This window comes from Pteropus alecto, unplaced genomic scaffold (assembly GCF_000325575.1).
Source record: "Pteropus alecto unplaced genomic scaffold, ASM32557v1 scaffold23, whole genome shotgun sequence".
NCBI classification, from domain to species: Eukaryota; Metazoa; Chordata; class Mammalia; order Chiroptera; family Pteropodidae; genus Pteropus; species Pteropus alecto.
In genome coordinates, this window is record NW_006435837.1 from 7,561,716 (window position 1) to 7,588,429 (window position 26,714).

Below are 26,714 nucleotides of genomic sequence, written 5' to 3' on the forward strand. Positions count from 1 at the left end.
GTAGTTGTAGTATTACTATCATTATTACAAGTTCTTCGGATTGTTAAAATATGCTTATGCAGGAGGTACATCATTAAACACAATTTGATATAAACTGAAATCTTGAGACTATAACTTAGATATCCCAACATTTTCTATCCTCATCTTTACTGTAATAATGAGCATCTCGTCCAATTTCCTTTCTCTTCTCTTTATAAACTGGTTTTTCTTTTTTTTCTCAGCTCTGTAGAACTTCTTAGCAGGATCCAATCACCTTTTATAACCTTCTTCTGAAAATGATGTGTAAACATTCTTTGTGTCTCAACAACCACATAGCATTATGGATTTGAGGTAATTGCTGGTAGCTTCTTTATTTAAAGTAGGATTTCTCAGCCTTGGGACTATTGGCCTTTGGAGCCAGATCATTCTTTGTTGCGGGAGCTTGTCCTATGCATTGTAATATGTTGAGCAGCATCCATAGTCTCTACTCACTAGATGCCAGTAATACTCCATCTCCTATGGCCCCTGTTGTGACAACCACAAATGTGTCCATACACTGCCAAATGTCTGCTGGGGGACAAAATGTCACTCTCAGTTGAGAACCACTAAATTATTAAAAGGAGGTAAAAATGGCAGGATGAGTAGAAAGGTTATTCAATAAGGATCACATGTTGTGTAAGAAAGAGATGAGCTTCAAATTCTTCTGCTTAGCCAATCAAATTATTAATATCATATTAAATCCTCTATTTAAATATTTTGGTCATAAGAATGTCATCTGTTCCATATATTTCAACGAAAATGTGAATTTAAAAAATATTTAAACATACTTTGGGTGAAAAGACGGCAGTATCATTGAACTTATAATCTATTTTGGGTATGTTCATCAGAAATTTTAATTTGGTGCCTCTTTGCAGGTATTTGCTGAATTCTGTGCATTTCCATCCTATAAACCTTCAGTCAGTCATTAAGTCAAAAACATTTATTGAGTACCCATTTTGTGCCTGGTATATGCTTGGTCTTCTAATTATCATTTATAAAGAGTTAGTGAATTGTGAGACTAAATATAAGAAAATCAGTCATTAAGGACGAGTCAGAAACAATTTGCAGAAAAGCCCATGAGTCATTCTGCAGGAAATGTCAAATGAAACAAAACGTGTATACTCAACCAAGCATCACGGAAAAGACATATTTGTTAAGCCTCTTTCTAATACAAGTGAACTGCTGCTTTTTTTTTTGTTCATTGCAAGATCATAGTAACCTTAAAGTGAGGAGTTTATGTTCTGGGAGATTTAAGGCACTTTCCCGGTGGTGACAAGGTTCTTTTCCTATTTTAAAGATCTCAGGGACTAAATGGAAACCTTCATGTTGGGAGTAATTTACAAATGTAATCCACATATATTCCTACTCATGCTGTAATAAAATGTCATCAGATGGAGAATTGCTGGCAAACAAGAAATTCTTGTTATCTTGGGATTGGGGTGGATAATAAATAAAGGCCCATTTAGCCTTAGAAGAAGACCATTTTAAATGCCATTTAGAATTAGTTTTGAAATGAAGAGATCTGAGAATTTCTCATGAACCCAAACGATATTTTCTTTCATTTTAGGAAATAACAAAAGTAGAATTAAAGACTCGACTACATAGCAAAATGGATAGCAAGTTCATCAACTTGTTAGGCTCTGACAAACTGGAAATAGATTTTTTTGCATTAATTATTTTTAAAGAAGGAACTGTGCTATATTTGGGGTTATAATAATGGAATTGGTTAGTGAAATCCATACATACGCACATGTTTTCATGTTTAAATCTTCTCATCCTTCAAAATCTAGTTCAAATGATACCTGTACCTACTCAGCGAATTTTTCCATGATTCTCCCCACTTGAACATCATCTTTCTTGGTACTTCCATAGCCCCATAATCCTTACCATGTTGTATTATAGTCAATTTTTAAAATGTCTAATCTTTTCCAGTATGCTCTAGACAGGGTATGGTTCAGATCTGATTCACTGTAATGTTCCCCAAGGGGCTTTAGTATAGTACTGATCACATAGTAGATAATCAATAAATACACCATGAATGCTGTTGATCAGAATATAAGCTTTCTCTGGTAAGGAAATGCTAGTGGAATCCTAAGAAATCTGCATTTCTATTTCATTTCAGAGCAACTTTCAGTACAAGGCATTCAAACCCTATCAGTCAGCCTCCATCCCTTCAGTTTCAATGGGGTTCATTCAAAAGGTCATTCATTTAAATCAATCGTCTCATCTCAGCCTGTGAAATCAGAAGTGAATTGTTTATCTTTCCAGAGCATTCAACACAATGACAAAATATGGCAAAACATGACAGTCACCAATGAGTAGCATTGCAACATGGCCCTTTGAAACTACTACTGAACTGGCCTCTTTGAGGTGGGAGTTGGGAAACTTGACTGTTGTCTTCCCTCCTGACATCATTCCTGACCAACGAAGCATGGAATAATGGGAAAAATCATAAACTTCAGAAATAGAAGAACCAGATTTAAATTCTGGCTCTGCTACATACTATTTGTGTGACCCTCCATAGGTTGTTTAATCATTTTGGGTTCCAGTTTCCTCATCTGTAAAAGAATATCTTCACCTAACTCTCAAGTTCATTGGGAGGACTGAATGTGACAGTGTGTATGAAATGCCACCTATTTCTTTTCTCTTACCATTTCTTTCAAAGGATCTTTCTCCTAAGCCTTGAAATTTACCCCTTTATTTAACAATCAGATGTACTTTTTTCAAGCACCATATCTCTGCTCTACATTTTATTAGACTCGCCCCTCCTCACAGTGTTAAGAAAAATAACTGGATTTTAAAAGTATTAATTGGCTCTAGGAAATAAAAAAAGATCTCCTTACTGGCAAAGGATTGTGTTATTAAATCTAAAAATCATGAGTGTAGAGAATAATTATACTTTAATGGGAAACTATGCCTTGTCTATAGTACATCCTTCCATGTTATCCGACTTTGGTTCTATGGGAGGTATTTTACAAGTCCGTAAAGTGTATAACTGATAGAAATGTAAAATATTTCTTACTTAGAGAAATGCAAATTCTGTCCTATCCTGTTGAGGTTCAAGTGACTTTCTTCCCCCCCACTGTGGAAGAGGCTAATTTTGCCTCCATCTGCACATTCGTTTCAATATTCTTGATCTATAAATGTGTGGACTCTTTGGATTTTTTAAAACTGGTTATGACATTTGTCCAGTTCCCTCTTTGATTGATGAGTTAAATAAAATCTTTAACACGTATTCATTTTATATCTGCATGAGTCATGATTTTACCTTTTTTTTTTTTTTTATAAAAATATCTTTTAATGCGAGGTTTTTTAAAAAAAGAAATTATTACCCTTTGGAAATGTGAGACTCAGAGTCAGCCTTTGGAAGCTGGAGACCTAAATCCTGTTCAAGGCCATTGCACTGGTGGGCAACTCAGCACTTGCTGTTTCGCTGTCAGAAGAGATCTTAGAGCACCATGTCTGCCAATGAAAAGTATCTAAGCTCTCATTTCCCTCCCCTTTCTCTGTGGCTTCCACAAATGGGGACTTGTTTCCTCATTAGGCATTCTGCACCATTTCTCTGAGGGTAGGGAGGTCACCATTGTACTGTTAGGAAACAGAGGTTTTCTATGTCAGCAAGAGATCTAAAAATAGGAGCCAGAGTTCCTGACATGCACTCTCTCTACTAACAACTAGGACAGCCTCTTCCCTGCTGCAGAGGGAAACCCTGAAATCGTGATGCCTGTCGTGTTTACATGTGCTCAAATTTGACTGACAGGCCCCTAGCACTTGCGTAGCATAGTGCTTCCATGTCTCTTACCTCATCTGACACGATGCATCTTTGTAATTCAGTTTAATTGAAAGGACATTTATTGGACTTCGTCTGGATATTGGATGCTTACTTAGGTTGGGTTACCTTCAAGTCAAGGATTCAAGTGAAAGTAGTTTATTAGAGAGGTGCATGATACACTAATTTGGAACTGGGGAACAGAGAGAGGATAAGTAAGGAAGGAAACCACAAAAAGGTGCTTTAGCAAGTCCATCATCTCCTGGGGGCAAATGAAGCCTTATCCCATGAGCAACTCTGCATCACACACTCTTCTGAGCTATTCTGCCCAAAGGCAGCAGAAGCTGGGGTATTGTATATCAACTCCCATCAGTCATGAGATGAGAATATTCTCAGGGGGCATTGATTTGTCTTCATTTCTGGTCTGCCACAAGGGTGGATAAGGTGGCCTAGGTCAGAGAAAGCCCTCAAGCAAAGAAATGCAACTGTTGGCATTGGGAAGCCAGACGATGCACTGATGTGGCAAAGGGTTGGGGATGTGGGCTGGGTGTCGACGGTGGGGCCTGTAAGGTGCTGGGAATACCAAAATGTATTCGATCCTTGCATTCTCAATCTGTCATGGCAGAAAGACATGAATTAGTCTAACTATAATGTATTGTGATAATAAGAGTAATGGTTTAAAGGAATATAGCAGAGATGGCAACAAATTGTGCATGGGAAAAGGAGAAAAGGAAAGGGGAGGAGAGATTCTCTGTAAGGAGTCAATGTATTTTTTTATATAGAGAGCAGAGGGAAGATATGGCTCTATTTTATAGAAAGTCTGTATCACTAGCCAAAATGTAATCAGCAATTGAAGGTTGAACCTCCATTATTGTTTTTTTTTTTAATTGCATATCTTCCCCGAAATTCAAATTCCCCCAACTTTTGTACTGTTAGAGATTTTTTAAAGTTGTGGAGGAACTTTCCTATGTCTGGATTCTAATATCATATATTTCTACCTCCATCTCAGTGTGACAGGATCTCTGACGCTGAGCTGAGTTGAGCTATTCCTCCAAGAGTAAATGGGCTCTAATTTTTTGTGTCGTACCAAACACAATAGAGCAGCATTGTAGAAATGAATGTCCTTTGATGAGGAATGGCTTCATTCCCAAACTCTCAGGTAATGGAGGTAGGAAGTTCCCCACGTTAAAAGGCAAGGATCTTCGTAAGAGAGTCATCGTTCTGGGGATTAGCCTGGGTCGATGCCTACCTCTCCAAAAGTCCCCTTGCAGTAAGATGTATAGGCATTTGCAAACACAGACACTCATTGCATGCCTAGGCCACTGCAGAAAATAGTGCAATAGGCATGTGGACTCCAGCACTAGATAGCCTGGATTTGACTAGATGCTCTGCCTCTCACAGCTGTGCCAGCTGTAACGATTCTGAATATTAGTTCTGAATCTGAAAAAGGGAATTGAGAACACTAGTCCTTATCAATACTGTAAGGAATAAATGAGATCACACATGTAACACACTTAATATATTGCCTGGCACATCATGAGGCCCACATTGTTTCTATAAAACCAATTTATACTTCAAGTCCTACTCATTTTCCACCTCTTCTTTATGCTTCAGCCATCATCAACTCCCCTTACTCAGAACTCCTAGTCTCTATGACATAATTTCATACATAGCTGCATGTTTATATAGACAGGATTGACTCACGTGTGTTATGTGTTATCTCATTCGCTCAGCAAGATAACACATTGGTAGAAGATAGGGATTGTCTGTTACTGTTTTCACTAAGTTCCTTTAGTCCCCACAAGTGAGGCACATCATAAGCGTTTCTCTCAAATACTTTGTAATTAATTTGTGTCTTGCTATAAAGTAAACTTGACTTTGTACGTAAGCAGTAAGTGCTTCCCTTGCCCCAGAAAAGACCAGATACATTATTTCAGAGAGCATTCTCCTTGGTTTTTAAAGAATACTACTCTAGCAAGCAGCACACAAAACCTTCTCTCCTCTATTCACTTTTCAAGCTTGGGCTTTTCATATATGTTAGAAAGTACCCACAAAAAGGAATCAAATTGTGACTTCGGGTCTCAGACTTAGTGTTTTCTCCCACTATACCCAAATGACTGAGATTATTGAATGAAAAAATTCTCAGAGCCCAGATAGTAAACCACTCTAGGAAATAGACTAGAGAAAATGCCAGATGGAAGGGCATGCTTTTGGTATGTCATAGTCAGCATTTGCCTGGAATATATTTAAATGCATCACAAGTTTGTACTGAAAGATGTAAAAAAAAAAAAAAAAAGACTACAAAATACCAAAGTTTTTTCAAACTCTGAAACTTTTTTTACCCAAAACAGAGAGACATTTTCGAATAAAGTGTGCTCTTCTTGAAAGATTACTTAAACCTTGAGCAATAATTAGTCACAGGATCACAGAATGTATAACCCAAGAAGGTAGCAGTCATTGTATCCCTTCTCCTTTCCTCTACTACTACTTCTTCTCCCTACTACTACTGCTTCTCCCTACGATCTTCAAGCTAGTTCTACTACGATCCAGGAAAAAAGCTGTTGGGTGATTGGAGAGAAATCAGCTTTGCTCATTCATTTAATTATTTGTCAAATATTTATGGAAGATTAAAAACATGCTCAAATCTGAGCATGCAAAGTTGAATAATAAACAGATTCTGAGGCAAAACACTCCAAAGGCTCTTGTAGGCCTCTGAACTCATAGCCCTTAGCATGGTGTTTTAATTAAGAAAAGGGTACAAGTCTAAGTCATGAACTTGTATGACAACACAAATCCTCTAGGCCTTTCCGATCCTACTAATGATAACAGGGCGGGCTCATACCAGAGTCTGGGATTGAATGCTAGCTCTGCACTTTATTAGCCATATGACCATGAGCAACCACATAAGCTCTCTTTTCTGTTTCCTTATCTATAAAATAGGGATAATAATTGCATGCATGTAGTTCTCTATAACGTTGAGAGAATTAAATAAATTAATTTCCAAAGTGCTTAGAAGAATGCATGGGACATGGTAAAGACTCAAGTACTATAAACTAATAATGTTATTAAGTCTTTCTGGCCCCCGACAATCAAAACGGTGTAAAATATATGGATGGATGCAGGGAGGAGTGAAAGGTTGGCCAAGAAAGCAGATGATGGATAACTTGGACACTAAGCCCTTTTAACTTAACTTCCCCTCATCTTTGTCTAAGTGTTGCACATAATACCTTCTGGCTTCATCTTGTACTTTTATGTTTAAAATACATTTCAAAAATCTCCCTACTCAGTAAGCCTAACAAGAAGTATATTTTTAATAGAAACGCTGTTTTTATGATGCATTTAAATTTTATAAGTGGTTTCTGAATGTTTGGGTGGTCTGTCCTGATGATAGAGAGGGCCATCAGGACAAAACATCGCTTAACCTATGGTTAAATCTTGATGCCTTAATAATCTCCTTATTAAAGAGATTCTGGCCCTAACTAACTTTATTCTCTAACTTCACCTTCTATGACTTCCCTCCTTTTGCTTCTTCAAAGTATACTCATCTTTTGTTATCTCCCAAACTAGCCATATCGTTTCCAGAAATGGAGATTTCTCTACCGAAAATTCCTTTTTCCATTCATTGAACAGCTTTACTTATCTCTCAAGACCCAGTTCAAATAGCCTCTTTTACGAAGACTAGAGCTACTTCTTTTTCTCCTCCGTAGATTGAGCTCTCACATATAAAGGATTATCCAGAGAAATATAAAGCTCATTGTTATTAGTAGGTGCTTTAGTTGGGACTCCCAAGCTTTGTAAAGATTTGTGGTCCATGGCTTCACAATCTGGGAAAATCCTGCATCTTGACAATCGCTCTTTAATTCTTAGTGAACCTGGAAGATGAGGCTTAAAAGGAGAATTTTACAGAAGAATCAGCCATTGGCTCATTGGTTGTAAGGAGTTAAGTGCTATACACATGAAGTAAATCTGACATTACTTTAGCAGTTGGAACTTACTGGTAATTCAGGTATTTCTAATATTAACAATGAGTATGATGTGGGTGCACTGGTTTTATTTATTAAACACTGAAGATACTGAATGAGAGAGTTGCCTCAGGACAGTGGATTCTATTTGGGTGAGTTCGATGCAACTGTATACCCTGGGCATGGAAAATAAAGCATTTTATGTCTGGCATGTTGGCCCTGGAATAGTGGTAAAATAGAAGGAAGCAGGGTAGAATGGTTGGAGATTAGAATGTTGGTAAGTTAATTTTTTTTTAAATTCTCCCCTATTTGGTGCCTACTGCAGTGCCATATTTATATTAAATGCTTGTTTATATCTGCATGTGAATGAATCCACTCCCTCAGCATTAAATATTAAGCTACCTCAAAGACAGAAAGTACCCAAAAACCTGGGACTTCAAAGATAAACTAGACTCACCTGGTAATCAAAAAGTGGGGGAACAGCTATGTTTAAAAATGCATTCATGAAAGTATTGGAGATTGAGAATGAGTATCCTTGTTATCATTCTCTAAATGATGACCTGCATTCCTCTCCATCCTAAGCTTTATGAATCTGGAGAGGTAGTTGATCTAAGTCCTATCTGACAGCAAAATAACTTTTACTTCCCCCTAAATAACAAAAATGGTAAACAGAATTCCAGCTGTTTTCCATTTTGAGAAATTTATAAGGAATCAAATGAGATAACATGTGGGAAAAGACTGCATGCATTTCAAAAGAATTCCAAATATTAGCAGTTAATAATGTATTATTTTAGTTTGGTTACTCATATCCAACTTTGCATGTACAGATTCTGGGATTTAAAGATTAGTATTATACAAAATTAAGATACAAAAATTAGTATTATTCTATACACTAATGATGAATTTCCTGAATAAGAAGTAAAGAAATTGAACCCATTTAAAATAGTATAAAAAACAATAAAATACTTAGATATCTCTACTCTGAAAACTATAATATATTGATAAAAGAAATCAAAGACACAAATCAGTGGAAAGATATCCCTATGTTCATGGATTGGAAGAACTAATGTTGTTGAAATGTCAGTACTACCAAAATCAATCTATAGATTCAATGTAATCTCCTATCAAGATCCCAATGGCATTTTTTACAGAAGTAGGAAAAAAAATCACTTCTAAAATTTATATGGAACCACAAAATAGCCAAAGAATTCTGGAGAAAGAAGAACAAGGAAGTGAGGCATCACACTTGCTGATTTCAACCTATACTATAAAGCTACAGTCATCAAAACATTATGGTACTGACATAAAAACAGAGAAATAAACCAATGGAACAGAACTGAGAGCCCAGAAATAAACCAATGCATGCTATACAGTCAGTTAATATTTGACAGGGAAGCCAAGAATGCTCATTGGAGAAAAGATAGTCTTTTCAATAAATGGTGCTGGGATAATTGGATATTCACATGTAAAATAATGAAACTGGACCCATATCTTACACCACTCACAAAAATTAACTCAAAATAGATTATAGAGTTAAATATAAGACCTGAAAACATGAAATTCCTAGAAGAAAACATAAGAATAAAGCTCTTTGACATGAGTCTTGGTAATGACTTTTTTTTGGATATGAAACCTAAAGCACAAGCAACACGATAAAAAACAAGTGGGACTACAACAAAAGAAACAATCAACAAAGTGAAAAAAACTATGGGATGGGAAAAAAATATTTGCAAATCGTATATCTGATAGGGGGTTAATATCCAAAATACATAAAGAACTCATATGACTCAATAGCAAAAAAACAAATAACTCAATTTTAAAAATAGGCAAAGGACCTGAATAGACATTTCTCCAAAGAAGATATATGAAAGGCCAACAGGTACAAGAAAAGATCCTCAACGTCGCTAGTTATTAGGGAAATGCAAATTAATACCTCAACGAGATACCACCTCACACCTGTTGAATGGCCATCATCAAAAAGACAATAGATAAATGCTGGGGTGAATGTAGAGAAAAGGAAACTAACTGCACTGTTGGTGGGATTATAAATTGGTAGAGTCGCCATGAAAAACAGTATGGAGGATCTTCAAAAAAGTAAAAATATAACTACCATATGATCTAGCAATTCCACTCTGGGATATATCTAAAGGAAATGAAAACACTAACTTGAAAAAATATATGCACTCCCACTTTCATAGTAGCATTATTTACAGTAGCTAAGACGTGGAAACAACCTAAGTGTCCCTTGATGGATGAATGGATAAAGATGTGATACACACACACACACACACACACACACATATACATATATATGTATATGTATGTATGTATCTATCTATCTATATATATATATCTGAATATTATTCAGCCATAAAAATTGAGGAAAGTGTACCATTTGCAGCAACATGGCTGGACCTCGAAGGCATTATGCTAAGTGAAATAAGTCAGACAGGAAAAGACAAATACTATATGATCTTACTTATATGTGAAATCTTAAAAAACTCAAACTCATAGAAAAAGAGGTCAGACTTGTGGTTACCAGAAGTGGAGGGTGTGGGGGAGGATAATTGGAGGAAGGTGGTTAAAAGGGACAAACTTCCAGTTATAAGATAAATAAGTCCTGGGGACGTAACGTAGAACATGATGGCTACAGCTAGGACTGCTGTATGATATACAGAAAAGTCATTAAGAGTAAATCCTATGAATTGTCATCACAAGGAATTTTTTCTTTTTATCTATATGAGAAGATGGATGTTAGCTGAATTTGCTGCGTTTACTCCTTTCACAATATACGTAAATCAAACCATCATGCTGTATGACTTATACAGTGATGCATGTTAATTATTTCAATAGTGAAAGACAATTAGTATTATATTTTTTTCTATTCACTTGATAAATGTTTATTGGCTGCCTACCTACTGTCAGATGTTGGAGGTACAATGTCTCCATTGACATAAGCCGAGTCTCTGGCCTCCTTGAACTAGTCTAGGAGGGAAAGTGGCAGAGAAGCAGCCAATCACAATGGAGATTGTAGACTAAGCATTAGGAGAGGATGGACTTAGTGGTTTAAGAGAGGTTCCTGGAGGAGATGATATTGATGCTGAGTTCTTTAGGGTGAATAGGCATTATAGGTTGGTAGAAAGGCAAGCATGGTGAAGGGAAATGAAAATGCAAAGCACTGGAAATAAAATGTTCGAGAAACAGGAAACAGGCCGTTGACACTAGAACTGAGTAGGAGAGCATGGTTGAGACGTGGAATGATGATGTGACAGTATTAGTGTTCCATCCAGGTTCCTTGGATGCCATTTACCTGTTTGTGCCTCTCACCTCTGTGCTTTTGCTTCCAGTAGCCAGAACATAGGATCTTTCACAGAGGACTGGCATGGGGCTACTGGAGCTCTCTTTGCCCAAGTGGGGAGAGATGGAAGCATCTGGGAATATACTCTCCCCACTAACCCACACACACTCTTAGGCCGATCTGTACCCAATAACTGACAGAAGGGAATATGAAAAGCCAACATTGTTGCCTACAGTTAGGGCAATTCTGGGGCGTAGTTTATACTCCAGAGTTCCCCCGAGGGATTAGGTCAAACCCGCCCTCTGTTGGACTTCACCTGAGATCTCACACACCCTTACTGGGCTTGTTCTGTCATTTTCTCATCTCATCACTCTCATATGTCTTCCCTGCTCTCTTATCCCTAGTAAGTCACTGGAACACAAGGTCTGCTTCGCAGAAACCTAACCTCAGACAGATATGGTAAAAACACCTACCCACGAAGACCCCCATGAGCTATTTGCAGGTATATGAACTTTATCAGAAAATGATGAGAAGTCCCAGGAGTTTCAAGAGTCACGAGAGGCCTAGAGCAGCCAGGATACTAGTATTTTGAGCTCTGCACTCCCTTGGGTGACAGCTCAGCTTGCTCTTCCTTTGCATTTGGGTAAAGACATAGCCAAACAGGCACCCCAGAGCAGCTGCACTATGAATTTTCTAAAAATAGTACAGGAGTTTATTTTCTGCTCTTAGCTTTCCTTTGGGATCTATTTATTTTCCACGCTATATAATTTTTTTGCCTTCTTTGCACCTGCCACATCACCCCTCAGAAGTCAATAACTTTTTCAAAGGTATCATTCTGCGATTTAGATGGCATATTGCATGCTGTCACTGACGGACACTTTGCTAACACCCTCAACTGCTTTGCTCTATCGCTGAAGCATATAATTTATTCTGACATTTATATGAAAAGTTAGACACTGAGGGGATACCTGCTCCCTTGAGACTTTATGTACGCACAGTTTATTATAGCACATATTGTTAGCATCTGCTTCCAGATTCTTATATAATGATTATGTTCTTCCACCGTATGGAGGAATGAGAAAGGTCCCACAGTGAAGGACTCACCACTCAGTCATGGAAACTTTACATGTCGACCCACTTCCATTGAGCTCAACAAAGATTCCTTCACCCAAGCTATATTTTGGTTAACTATACATTGACGCCTCTTAAATAAACTCAATTGAGGTGAGTGGATACTATGAAAGATACTTCACCCAGGGGCCCTGTGCAAACTCAGTTTCAGAAGCAGGCAGGCAATAAAAAAAAAAAGTGCTTGTAATCATTCTATTTGTAGAGTCTGGTTGACAGAAATGTGGATTTTTTTTTTCCTTGAGATAAGTGTATTTGCTTGCTTGAGGTAATCCTGGTTTTTAATGGGCTTTGGGAAATTTGACCCAAGTCACAAATTTATACACTTTGCCGAAAGCCCTGCATGTTATAAACTTGGTTGGCATCAGGAGATCTATGGAACAGGAAGACGCCTGCTGGGTTTTAAGTGGGAATATTTGCTCAGAAGAGTCGAATAAAGGATGAGCTTAAATGAGGCATATGTGCACAATAAACAAATGTGAATATTGGAAATGTAGGTGCTTGGGGAAAATAAAGGAGCACATATCCCAGACGGTAGATAATTCCCCCCTATTTTTGGACAGCTAGAAAAAAATGTCTGATAATATAAGATTACTTTGGTAAGGATCATGTCAAATATGCCACCAGTCACAGGTTGGTCACCAACTCCAGAAAATGAAATAGGGATATTCCAGAGAAAATAAATACTGAATAGTATAGCAACTTTACTGCTAACAAGCTATAACTTCAAACTTTCAGAACAAGCCGAGTACCATTTTATCTATAAAAAAATCCTGCTAAAAAAAAGGAAATTTTTGGCACCAGGGCTTCTTATTCACAAGGCATGACATTGAGCGATGTGACACTTCCTTTCAAACAGGGATGATCTTTTCTTAAATTTTTATATTTTGGGAACGCACTATTTACTTCATTTTGAAAGCAAATCTCAGAATCCTGGAGAAAATGTTATCCTCTTGTATTACATGACTTCTATAACTGAGGATTCAGCAAAGCCATATCCCCATTCTCCCTTACCTAATGCCACTGTCTGTCTCCTAGAGGTGGAGAAGAAGCAGTGACATCAGTAGCAAATGATAACGAGGAATGTGAGTCAGACACCCAGACTGTATAAAACAAAATTCGATGACAGAGTAAGCAAACTGTGCTCGTGCTAAATAACTTCTTTATGGTTAATCTTCACTCAGTTCCTCTTCAGAATCTGGTATATCTCAGACTGCCAACCCTTGATCACCAGAAAAACTTTAAAATTGGTATTCCATTATCTGTGGGTTGTACAGTGGAACATCAGCAATGCTACTGCCGTCATTATGGATACTGTGAAGCAATGTTTCAAATAAAGGGCTAGTTTGATACAAAATGTGTTTTGGCTCCATCAATGTGTCTTCATCTACTATATTAAATAAATGACATGAATCATGAGCCATTGGTTAAGTCTAAGGTAGCTTTAATGTTTTATCACCCCTTACTTTGTTCTCTATATTTTCCAATGACTCTGGAATAAGAAACAGGAAGAAAAAAATCATACTTGCTTATTTGACAAACTCTTTCAGAGAAAACATAGGAGAAGAAGTAATAAAGAAGACATATATATGTATATATGTATATTTTTCCTTAGACTTTTGTGGTATTCCAAAGATATTTTTCTTTCTGCATCCATCCGTCGAAAACAATTTTCAGTAGTTTTTTTCTGGGAATTTATATATCTAAGTATATGAACTATGATCAACTTTGAGCGGACCAACTTGGACTATATTTTAATACTAATAAATAAAGACCTTAATTTTAAATCTACACAAGTTATTTAAGACAAATATTGCATAATTTTAATTTTTAAATGAGAGGTTTTTAGAGTACGGATTCAAATTTTAAAAATTTCATTTCAAGGAAGTGACAGGAAATGTTTTTAACAAACATTTGAATGGAAATTGCACAACCACAAGGTTTATCCATCTTGGAAAACTGTCTGAAAGAGAAGATAGCAATCTAAAAGGAAATTCTTCATACAGGCATGAGACTTTGTCATGTTCTGGTGAAGAAATGTCTTTAGTTCAAGGTTAAAGGTCACTTGTTTAAATGTATATTTATCACTCAACTTTCAAGAATCATAAAGACTAAAACAGAAGGTGATAATCAGATCAAAGTATTTTGCTGTATTGACTAATGTATTTTCTTTTGTCTTCAATGTTTGTTTTTATAAAGCACCACTCTTTGCTTATTTGTTCATGTAAATAAAGCAGGAGGTAAATAGCTTGCAATAATAATCTAACCTATGGAGTAATTCTCTTTTGGCATTGGAATGCTAATGCTGACCACGTATCAACATGAAAGACTCATTTATTAAATGCAGAGGCCTTCTCTTAAGAATATTATCTTTCTAGCAGATGATCATATTTTATGTATATTTAGGTTTCCACCATCATCATGTATTTAAATGGCAAATTTTTTTTTTAGATTTACGTATTTTATCAAGACCACATTTTCCAAAGTGTATTCCATAAAACACCAGTTCCTCAGAATGTTACTCATTTAAAGAATCTATGATCAAATAAGTACAGGATAAGCACTTCTGTAAAAGAGGTTTTAAAATATTTATTTATTTGTGTATTTTTATTGCAAGTTTTCTGTAAACCTTTTAATATGCTAATGAGCATTGGGACTCTCTCACAGGATGTTTTGCAGAATTTCCCATTCTTATCTTACATTTTAAACCTTATATCTGAGAACATTTCATGGGACTGGTGTTCTGAGAACCATCTTTAGCCAGATGCTAAACTAAAAATACACGGTAGCTACTTTTCCCAGTGTCTGAACTTGAATTTGCTACCCCAAGACCAGAAGCAGGGCAAAAATTGTAAATGGCCTATTTCTTTAGTAATCCCCTCATAAGTTTCCAAATTCTTCCTGGAGAATAATGATCATCCTTGACATACTGGCAGTAGAAATGAATTATGAGCAACTGCAAAAAAATTCTGGACAGAATTAAGAATCTCTCAGAGAAGAGACCAATTATCTAGGAAGATTGGATGCATTCAGATTCTTCTGTGGGTGAATCAGTAGTTTACAAAAGGGCACACCCTAATATATTCATTTAGATGATAAAGACAGGGACTATCAAAGTTGGAAGTGACATAGACATATTGGTCCAAGTTCTTTATTTTGGAGACAGAAGAATGAATCCCAGAGAGGGGAGGTTTCATGTTCCAGGTCACAGCTGGTAAACTGGAGTTAAAACCAGGTCTCATGAGTTTCAGTTTAGATTTATTTATCTCATGTGGATTTTTTCTCCTTTGTTTGGTAAGGCAACTGGATCTTGGGGCAAATACTATAAAGAAGGTACTATCTTTCAAATACAGTGGCAACATTTTCTCATTCTAGCCCTGTAGTTCTGAAACTGCAGGGAGTAATGAATTTGTTAAAGTGACTGTTTCAAGATCCCATCATCATTTAGCCCTTCTGGAAATGGAGAGCTAGAGAAGTGTGGGGCCCAGACATGTGCCTTTTTTTTTTTTTTTTGGTCTTTATCGAAATATAATAATTAGTTGCTTGTATTTACATTGTGCAATTCAATGAGTTTTTTTTCAATTATAGTTGGCATACAATAATATACTAGTTTCAGCTGAATACCATAGTGATCAGAGATCCACATAACTCACAAAGGATCACCCCACTAAATCCAGTACCCTTCTTCCCCCTTACATATTTATTACAACATTATTAACCATTTTCCCCATGCTACACTCTACATTTCCATGTCTATTCTGCAACTACCCAGTTGTACCTCTTAATCCCTTTGCCTTTTTTTGTCCTCCCAACTCCCCCTTATCTGGTATCTCTCTAAATATTCTCCGTATCTGTGAGTTTATTTCCACTTTTGTTGTTGTTGTTGATTTTGTTCTTTCGATTCCACATGTACATGAAATCATGCGAAATTAGTCTTTCTCTCTCCGACCCATTTCATTTAGTGCAATACCCTCTAGGTCCATCAATGCAGTATCTTTTTCCATCTCATTCCTTTTAGTCTCTGTGTGTCTTTTAATCTGAAGTGAGTCTCTTGTAGGCAGCATATGTAGGGCTTTTGTTTTCTTATGCATTCATCCACTCTATCTTTTGGTTGGAGCACTTAGCGAAATTAGTCTTTCTCTCTCCGACCCATTTCATTTAGTGCAATACCCTCTAGGTCCATCAATGCAGTATCTTTTTCCATCTCATTCCTTTTAGTCTCTGTGTGTCTTTTAATCTGAAGTGAGTCTCTTGTAGGCAGCATATGTAGGGCTTTTGTTTTCTTATGCATTCATCCACTCTATCTTTTGGTTGGAGCACTTAATTTAATTCCATCTGAGGTACTTGTTGATAGGAATGTAGTTGTTACCATTCTTTATTCCTATTTTTGATACATGTTTTTTCTTCTTAAACAAGTCCTTCTAACATTTCCTGTAATACTGGCTTGGTGGTGATAAATTCCTTTAGCTTATTTTTGTCTGAGAAGCTCTTTATCTGTCCAACTCTAAATGATAGCTTTGCTGGATATAGTATACTTGGTTGTAGATCCTGTTTTGAGCTTCCTGGGGTTGAATGTCTGTTTCCTTCACCAGGCTAGGGAAGTTTTCCATTATTATTTCTTCAAATAGCTCTTCAACATTTTGTTTTCCTTCAGATACTCTTATGACATAGATATTTTTACCTTTAATAGTGTCCCATAGGCTCCTTAAATTATTATTATAGTCTTGGCTTCTTTTTTCTTGCCATTCTGATTGAGTGTTCTTGGCTTTCCCATCCTCTATCTAGGTCATTTGATCCTCTTCTTATTCATTTTATTTATTCCATTTAATATACTTCTCAGATAATGTGTTCTTTATTTCTGACTGGTTCCCTTTTATAATTTCCATTTCCATTTTTATGTTTATCTCTTTGTTAAAGTTCTCACTGAATTCATCTTTGCTTTCCCTAAGTTTATTGAGCATCTTTATAACCAGTGTTTTGAATTCTGCATCTCTGATCCATTATTCCTGGATCTCTGTTCTGTTCTCATATCGCATCTGCTTCTTTGTCTTCCCATTTTGGCTGCCATTCCATGTCTGTTTCTCTGTACTAAGCAAAGCTTCTAAGTCTCTCAGTCTTATTAGCGCTGCTTTGTGTAGTGGGTGTCCAGTGGCACAGTCCTGAGAGGGGTTCAGCTGCAGGCCAAGTTTAGCCCCAGCCTGTGCCCCTCTGGGGCTACCTGTTAAGATTCAGCAAGCAATCCACGGATGCTGTGCTTATAGTTGCCTCAAGAGGCCATGCCAGAAACCAAGGCCAGCTGCCTCCAGTGTGGGTCTTGGTACTGCCCAGCAAGGAGCACCTGACTCGCTGAAGATACACCTGGATGTGGCTTGGGTGGGGCTGCGAGTTAGGGGAGGCAGGGTTTTAGGGAATCTTCTGGGTGGAGCCACCTCTGTTATCCAGTTTGATGATGTCACAGCTATGGTGGCGCTGAGTCTGTGCACTGGGAGCGAGGAGGGCTCAACAGGGAACAATGGATACCGCCGGCACTTCTGTACACAGCTAGTCTCACCTCGGCCCTCACTCCGACCATGTCTCCCTGTAACTCCCTGATGCTCCCTGCACAGCTGAATCGGCACTGGTGCTCAGAGTGAGCAGGTCCATCACCACCAAAGTCCGTTCGTGGACATAGCCCCTTTAAGAGGCATCTGCAGCTGCAGCCTCCATCTCAGCTGCTGGGCACTGGGCAGTCCCGCGTTCTCGCCCCGTCCTACCTTCTGCCGTTGCAGGGTAATTTCTTAGATTTCTCCCTAGTTGTATGGCTTGTTTATCTAGATCCCAGGCGATTTTTCCTTGCTGCTGCTCCTTGTTTCCATCACAACTTTGATTTGGTCGCCAGAGGGATGAACAGAGCCTCTATCATCTATGCCATTTTTTTCTATGCCCAATATGTGCCTTTTTAACAGGACTCTCAGTTTGCTATGAAGCAGGTCTTTTGAAAACTGTGGTTTAAGAAACATCTAGTGGGTTGCTCATTTGGTTTAGTATTAAATCCTAAGTCCTTTGATTTGGCATACTCTATACAGTGGTCGAGTACTAAAGCCAGAGTTAATTCAAAGGAAAAAGTAGAATATAAGAAATCCATTGTGAATCTTGCACAGTATATTTACAAATTATCCTGAATCATATCATCCAGCTTTCATTGTTACAGCATGGCTTGCTAAGTGTGTGTATCATTCACTTTCAGAGATTTCAAGGTTCAAAGCTAAATAAACAGACCGTTTGCTTTCTGTATAGATTCTCTTTTGGGGCAAAGAATGCTTTTTCTAAGAGAAAGCCTGATAAAAGGAATCTCAACTGCCTTATAGGAAATGAAGTAGTTCTTAGAAATCAGCACCTCGAAGTACTTAAATGTAAATAAATCAGAAGAAAATAAATTATATTATCTTCCTGAACCTTGGGTTTTAAAAATGAAATTAAAACTATTGTGGTAAAGTGGTTCTGAAATTTTCCAAAAGTAGCAGAATTGCCATGTGTAAGTAGCTATATTTCAGGTGCCGTAATCAAACTAGCCAAGAGTGGAAACAAGCAACTGTTCCTCAGACTTGGCACTTCCTTGAACCGCACACTCCTCTGCTCAGATCTTCACTCTCTTCTAACCCTCCACCTGATCGCTTCTTCTCCTGACACTGCTTCAACCCTGTGTAGAACAGAAAGGCACGGAGGGAAAGAATGCGTCTCAGACATGCTGCTCCAAAAGGACTTGGCATTGTCTTGTGCTCAAAGCTAAGCCCACAACACATCCCAGTGTGGAGAGCCTGCAGGGGATTACTGTGGGGAAGCATGGCAATATTAGCAAATGTATAAGCATATGAAATCAGATAGGAAACTACATTAACTGTTTTCATATACTCCACAGAAAGATCATTCTATTGTGTTCTCTCTCTCTCTCTCTCTCTCTCTCTCTCACCAGTTCATTTGTTGCGCCTCTTCCACTTGTCTGTTTAGGAGACACAATTATCATTTTACATTATCTTCCTCTCTCCTCTCTGTTTTTAGACATGTCATCTATCTATTGGGATAATATATCCAAATGATATCCCTTTCCCACTTCCATTCTTTCCCAAGACTGATAAAGGAAGGCTTCTGAAACCGATCGTCAGTTTTGGAGATGTCTGATTGAGCACCTGAAGGTTGAGCAGGGGCTTTCCTCATAAGTCACGTTTGTGCCGGTTATCTTCCATTTCCCTCCAGAGATACTCTCTTCTCCTTTCTGTTCTTCACGTACCTGAGGAAGCGGACCTTCTGGGTTTACATGATTGAGTTTGCCCTCTGCGTTCCCCTCTGACTTCTAGGTGGATTTGGTGAATGAGAGGCTCCCACAAGAAAATGGGAAGCAGGAGGATAGTGAAGTCAAGCTATTTATTCCCTAGCTTCTTCCCTGCTAGGACAGCACAGATTGACTATACTGCTCCACAGATCTCCACAGATCTCATGGCTTTTCTGTATAGCCACCTTCTCTTGGTTCTGGTAGCCACTCTATCCTTCGCTTCTTCAGGTCTACTGTTGATAGTCCCAGAGTGGGACTACGCTCTCCCTCCAGAGAGTGGCTTTCCATCCCTCTCACACCCCACTGGAGTCTGCTGTTTTTTACCTTCAAGGATCCTAGATGATACAGCATTCAACTTACAGATTCTATTTCTGTTTTTACTGAAGTGAGAACTGACATTTAAAAGCTTAAGTTTCTGTTTACCACTATATACTTAGCAAGTAACATGGTGCTCGGCATGTAGTAATTGTTTACTAATTATTTATAAAGGAATAAACAAACAAATGAATTGTGTGTTTAGACTCAAATATAAAAATGTAAAGCCTTTACATGCAGTTTTTCTACCCACATATGTGCTCCCTTGTCACAAATTTATTCCATTGCTTTGATAATGCATGGACAAATGTAGCTTATTTTTCTCAAGAAAATATGACCCCCTTCCCATCAGAAAAAAAAGAAGAAATAGAAAACAAGACTTATCCAGTCTTGTTATCACTTTTGTAATAATTGCCTATTGACTTTCCATATTTTGACTCAATTCAAGATTTTCTTTTGCCTTCTTGGATGAATGTGTTAATAAAACAGAACCACCATCTGGTGCACTCATGTTCATGAGGGAACGGTGAGTGTCCAACCCTGGGCCTGAGTCAGAGGGTGCCCAGATTTCCTCTGGTACTTGCCTCATGACCACACTTAGTTGGCTAGCCAGACTGGACTCCAAGAGGGTGACCAAGTGACTTAATTCTTAAACACCTTGCACATTTAAGAATACCACTTAGAGAACTATTCCTTCTGCTCGTGTCTTTCCTTTGGTTGATTTCACATGGATGAAAGTATCTGCAATCAGTCATAAGTCTTCAGAGTAGCCCTCTCAAGAAATAAGTCAATGCACAGATGCTGCATGCCATGGTTAAGACAGACTCTTGGATGTTTAGTCCAAGGAGAACCCAGACTGCTTCTGATGACCTTGTTGTTATAAGGCTTGATCAACTCTATTTTCATTCTTAAGACCCTATTCCTAATGGGACTGATCTAACACACCAAGAAAAATATCCAGTACCACCAAGAACAAACTAATGACTATTTTTCTGTCATTCTAAAACCGATCGCCCCAACTGGACACATTATAATGCCCAGTCATTAAGTACTGCGATACCTTGAAATCTATGCCATTATCTTTTTAAAAAAAATTAAGTCTCAGATTATCAGCTGCATGAGCTGAATTGTCTTTCAGGATGGGGAGGAACAGCAAGCACTATAGAATTTGGGATAAAATGTTTAGGCTCTTTCAATATTGAAAATGAAAGCTGTGAAGTCACCCCAAATCAACAAAGCAGCAATGCAGTACATTCTCAAAAACTAAATTACAGGCTTCCATCTCCAGTGCTCTTAACCTGCCATGTTTGTAGAGACCAAATGTTCTTTTAAAAATACTTATTCTAAAACAGGAAATCAGTTCAGCATTTTTGTACAGTGACCCTTGCAACTGCAGTAATCAGACAAGAAAATACATCAGAAATGACAATCATATATCTTTAGTTAAATTTAGGGTCCCTTTTAGGACCAAGTATGATTGATTCTATGTCTTTTACTTATTTCATGTAAAAAGAATGCAAGACATTAATCAGTGATAGGATTTAAATGGATAAAGAAAATTCTTTCCCACAAATGGCTTCCTCTTTCTTTCATATTTAGGAATAGAAATAGCCCTTTCAGGTTGGAAATCTTCTCACTGAACTAATAAAAGAAGAACCAGCTGTGACACATGGCATCTATGCTCTGGTTACTCTAAGATGCTAAAACGTCTTTGACTTTTTTTTTCCATTAAAAAAGAAATCAAACCACTGTAAGGACCCGGTCGCCATGAAGGGTCAGCTTTGATAATACATAGTCAGTGTCAGTTATAAAAGAGAAGTGGGGAACTCATAATAATTCAAATTATTTGTAATCTTCTCAGTTGAAAACAAATCATTCAGATGTGTGATCTCATTTGATGCTCAGAACAACCCAAGTGAGGTGACAAAGGCAGAAGAAAACCTGAGGCATAGAGAGCTGAACAAGGACGTGAACCTAGGTTTTCTGAATCGAAGTTCAAGGCTCCTTCCGCTGTACTACCCTGTCACCATAGAATGGAAGACATATTCCCGTAAGGTGACCTACCAGGGTATGTTAGAATGCTGTAGATGCCTCCTTCTTGATGTCACCTCAAATTCTTGACAAATACCTTGTAGGCCCATAGTAGTAGCCTAGCACATACGACTGTACTCATTTGTGTCCATACAGCACACGAAAGCCAAAATAAATTGTGATGTGGCGGATTTAGGGTGTTTAAAAATCTTCCTCAATATCATCCATGAACAAAACTGTCACATACAAATTTCCCTTTGTTACCCCTGGGCCTTTCCTTTCAATAACCTCTTTTCCTCTTTTATCTCCTATTGTCTTGTTCTAAAATGGCTGTACCCTTTCATGTGCCTGAGGGCTTCTGCTACTTTCTGTACTCAGGTCAGATACTTCTGATACTTGCAAGCATTCTACTGTTTTTCTCAGGATTTATAGTAATATCTGATGCCCACATCCACCAGGGTGATTAAAGAAGTGATCCCGCTGGGGCTGCATTATCATTAACTGAGAAAATCACCCTTTCCAAATGTTCTTGCTGGACATTCGTGCTCAAGCCACCCCCTACAGGGACTGGCAAGCACACCATTTGAGCTTGAGCTCCATGGGCTACAGACAAGAGGATTTCCAAGGGGAGAAACTTGAAGACCCTTAGTTTTTTGAAAATGAATCTATTTCTACTGTAATCTGAAACACCTCTTGAGCTGATAACTCCTTAGAAAATGAAGGAAGCCATATTGCATGCAAATGTAGGTTTTAATGTCACATATCACACTTTCAAATTTAGGTCTCCAGACATGGAAAAAAATTAGTGTGCATGGCATGCACAAAGAAGTGGAGTGAATAATTATCTTCTGGCATTATTCCAGATCCTATCCCCAAATGAATGTTATGTTGAAATGTATTTATTCACATTGGGATGAAACTTAGGCTATAACTCTAAGTTAATTTTATGTTCAAAGAAAATTTCATTACGATAGATAAAGGCTCTGTTTCAAAGAGAGAATTAGAACTAATGCATTTTGCCCAGGTTTGAACATTTCATTTGGCTTCTTTAAAAGCCTAATGTTTAAAGTGGCACTTTCAAGATACGATAATACTGACAAAGGAATATCCGATAGAATGATGGACTAACACCATGATAAATCAACTGACAATGAGACAAAACACCCAAGTGGGGAAAGAGACTCCTCCGTTGACATAGAATCAGCATTTACCGCAGTTTCAAACCCAGGTACTTGTGAATGGACATAACTTGTGTTTTTCTCTGAACTGAAGAGTTTGAAAATTTATGTTTTGACAAGATCTGACCCAGGTCTCTATGGATTTTATAGATGGAATGCAGTTGGCAACTCTGACTCACGACTTTGTTTATACATTTGTGCTTCAGCACATCAGAAAAGCTATTTTTTTTTCCCTGTAGTTTCTAAGAATGGCTCTCAATTACAGACCTAACTCTGAATCATTTCTGGTTCCCTTTTCTAGCTTACATCCATCTTCCTTCTTGTACATATGCCCATTATGACATCTTTCAGAGTCTATCGAGGACGTGGAATAGACATGAAATATTTTACTGACTTGAAAGTACGCAGGAAAAATGCCTTCCAATAAGAAAAATTATGCATATGCATTTCTTTTTCCCTTGCCAATGTTCGGCAGCAAGGAAACAGAGAAATGGGCTAATATTTAGTAAGACTTCTAGAAAAGCCATTTCTTTCACCTCAGCAGCCCATATTTGGCTCTTTTATTCCTGTGGTCAAAACTTGCCCTTCTTATTAACCACTATTATTATCATTTTCAACATCATGATCATCATTGTCATCGTATTTATCATTATCATAGACAGTTTGCTTTTTGGTATTTACAGGAAACCTGTTACTCTTCCAGATATAATCACAGTTCCTAACCACCCTTCATTTCCACCTACTATATAAAATTTCTCCTTGATACATTGCCAACCGACTATAGTTAGTACTATAGTGTTTTTCCTAGCCTCCTCACTGGTACAAGATCCTGACTATCTCTCGCTTTTATTTCTTTCTCTTCAGCTCAGCAAGATCATCTTTGCTAGCCACCGTGACCACTGGTGGTCCCTCAAACATTCTTACTCTCAACCTCTACTACAACTAATTGGATGCACTAATCTTCATAACTGATCTGCATTTCCCTTTCTCAGTTCTTATTTCCTCATTCTGGAGGAAAGGATCATTTCTTTTCCTTACACTATATATATGTAAATATATAAATAATATATATATAAATAATGTAACTCACTGCCCTCTCAGATGCAGTGTGGGGTTGGGTTGATAAAACATAAATATGTAGAAGAACCATATTAGACATATAAGTTTTCATGGGAACACCAAGAAGGGAAAATCGTTTTAGTCTAAAATAATGGGACAGGTTTTACATCCAGGAAAAACCAAGATACTCAGAGTAAAGAGAATTGTGGGAGCTATTAGGTAATTGGTCTGATGTAAATGGTCTGTGCAAAAAAAAAATGTATAAAAATATCAGGGTTCATTAAAGTGGAGTGGTAAAGGGAAAGGGAGACAAAACTCAGGGAAGTCCATTAATGTTAGAGTCTTAAGTGACATCCACCCCATTCCCTTTTTATAAGTCTTTAAAACATCCTGTGCTCAGCTTTTTTAAGTAGCGGATTGATCTCAAAAACATGGCCATGCTTTACTATACTTAATATTCTCATTTATGTATCCTTTGGAATTGTGAGAAATGTCATTCCCAAAGGGCAGCATCCCGAGAAGAACCAGAAAAAAAAGCCGTGTATGGAAATAATTATTCTGTGTGGTCACTAAAAGTAGCAATGACAACGTGGATGTTTTATTACTCTCTGCAGTTTCATATCCTTTTGAAAAATTATGTCTAGAAAATAATAGCTTCTATTAAACAAGATGCTCATAAACTTGAAACATTTTCTATCTCTGGACCTTCTCTATGACGCTTTCCATAAATAGCTTAATGGAAAACCTTCCTTCTATTTGTTGGAATGCTGTAGTATTTTATCTGTACTTCCTAATGTTACTTAACTATTAACTACTTAACTATTTCCATCTAATAATATATATGTTATGTTATTATATTTTATAAGTATTCACGTAACATCTATTCTCCACACTGAAAGTTTTGATGGTAGCACTCAAACCTGTTTCATCTTTCAACTGCTCAAAGCATGCAGTAGTTAATATTTTGCATATAGTTCAGACTCCAGAGTTATTGAGTGACTAAGTGAATAAATGTATGAATGAGTGAGCAGTCTCATTGAAAGCTGATTCTCGACTTGTTACTCATAGGATTTTATTTCAAATATTGACTTCCAAAACAATACTCACAAAATTAATATGAAATGGGATGAACATGAAAATTGTTTTCAGGAAAACTGAGCTTTGGACTTAGTTCTTTAGACTCTCTGGAAATCCCTATAAATAAAAAAAAAAAAAAATACTTGTTTTGCCAAAATTCCAACGTATTTATTTATAAAATGTGCCCTTAGCTGGGTATATTCAGAGGTGTAGCACTTAAAAAAGAAATCAATTTAGAATTTAGTTTTCATGCTCATATTTGCCAATAATAAAAATTAATAAAAATTCAAGGAAAGCAATCCAATTAAATTGCTAATAAGCAAAACCAAAGCGATGCATGAATTATGACATAACACTTAGAATATTATAGGTTTCTCTCCTTATAAAATATTATAAACATTTCACAATGCATTATATCAAATTATAAGATAAAATGCAGTTGTCATTTAAAATATGTATTTAAAAATTAAAACATTAAAATAATTCAATTATTAATAATTGGTTCTTGTTATGGTATTTTTCTGATTCAGAATAGAAATAAACCAAATGGTTAAGAATTAATTTCTACAGACTATTAATAACATTTTTGTAATGTTAAGCAAACAAAAACACCAAATTTTTGTTTTGTCTCTAATTGAACAAAGAAAGTATTCACCATCTTTTACATTAGCACTTTTCAATTCTATTATCTTAATTTGTTGTTAATTTCAGATAAATAACTTTAAATAAACAATTAGAATATTTAAACAGGAAACCAAAAATTTCTGAGGTATTATTAGAGCCTCTTTTCACAATATTTTAAAATGAGAGAAACCCGAAAGTGTGTAAAATGGCATGTTTTATATTGAGATTTAATCTTCACTTTGTGAGTAGGTATTCTAAACCCAAACCATTTTAGTATAATCATTGAATCTTACTATGAGTCCTAGTAGACATTCATACAAGTGAAGCCCATCATTTTTTCTTGGACTCATTTCCAATCACGCTCTCACTTAAGGTAAAATAGGGAATGTGACAGTAATATCTGACATTAGGTTTTTTTTTTGTGGAATAGAACACAAATGAGGTAAGTTTCTAGAAGTGGCAAGCAACATGTAAAATTTAAGCTATTAAATTGATTAATTCAAAAGAATGCCAAAATGAAATGAATACTATACTTGTTTCCATTTTATAATAAAAAGCCCTGAAAACTTTTTTTTTTAAGTATTTAAATGTCTAGAAGATTTCCCACTTAACATAAACTTAACATAAGTTTAATTGAAACCTACCTTTGAAATTTGGCCTAATCCTTGCATCATATCCTGATGTCCTTCCCATTAATTTGTCCAAGAAATCTGAAGGCGATAGGGTCTGCGAAGGTTGTTTTCCAGACCTGGAGTCATGGTCTTTGCAGAAAGCTGACCTAAACACATCATTAACTGTTTTAGCAACAATTCTAATTGCCGGAGAACTAATGCTCACAGAATGTTTGACATCATGTTTTATAAATATATTTGACATGTTAGCAAGAAGAAAATGAAAATTACAAACTCTTTGGCCAACTTCTGAAATTATACATGGTCTAGAGTTA

At 36.9% G+C, this 26,714-nt stretch overlaps 1 protein-coding gene across 3 annotated transcripts in view; it reads right to left on the reverse strand.

The window, feature by feature from the left end:
• The window catches only part of GLRA2 (glycine receptor alpha 2), a 173,429-nt gene that overhangs the window by 143,878 nt on the left and 2,837 nt on the right, over nt 1-26,714 (reverse strand). For all 3 annotated transcript variants that reach the window (XM_006911659.1, XM_006911658.2, XM_006911660.1), the window contains one exon: nt 26,413-26,546. In XM_006911659.1, coding sequence (XP_006911721.1) covers nt 26,413-26,546 — 134 coding nt within the window. The remainder of the gene's footprint in view (nt 1-26,412; nt 26,547-26,714) is intronic.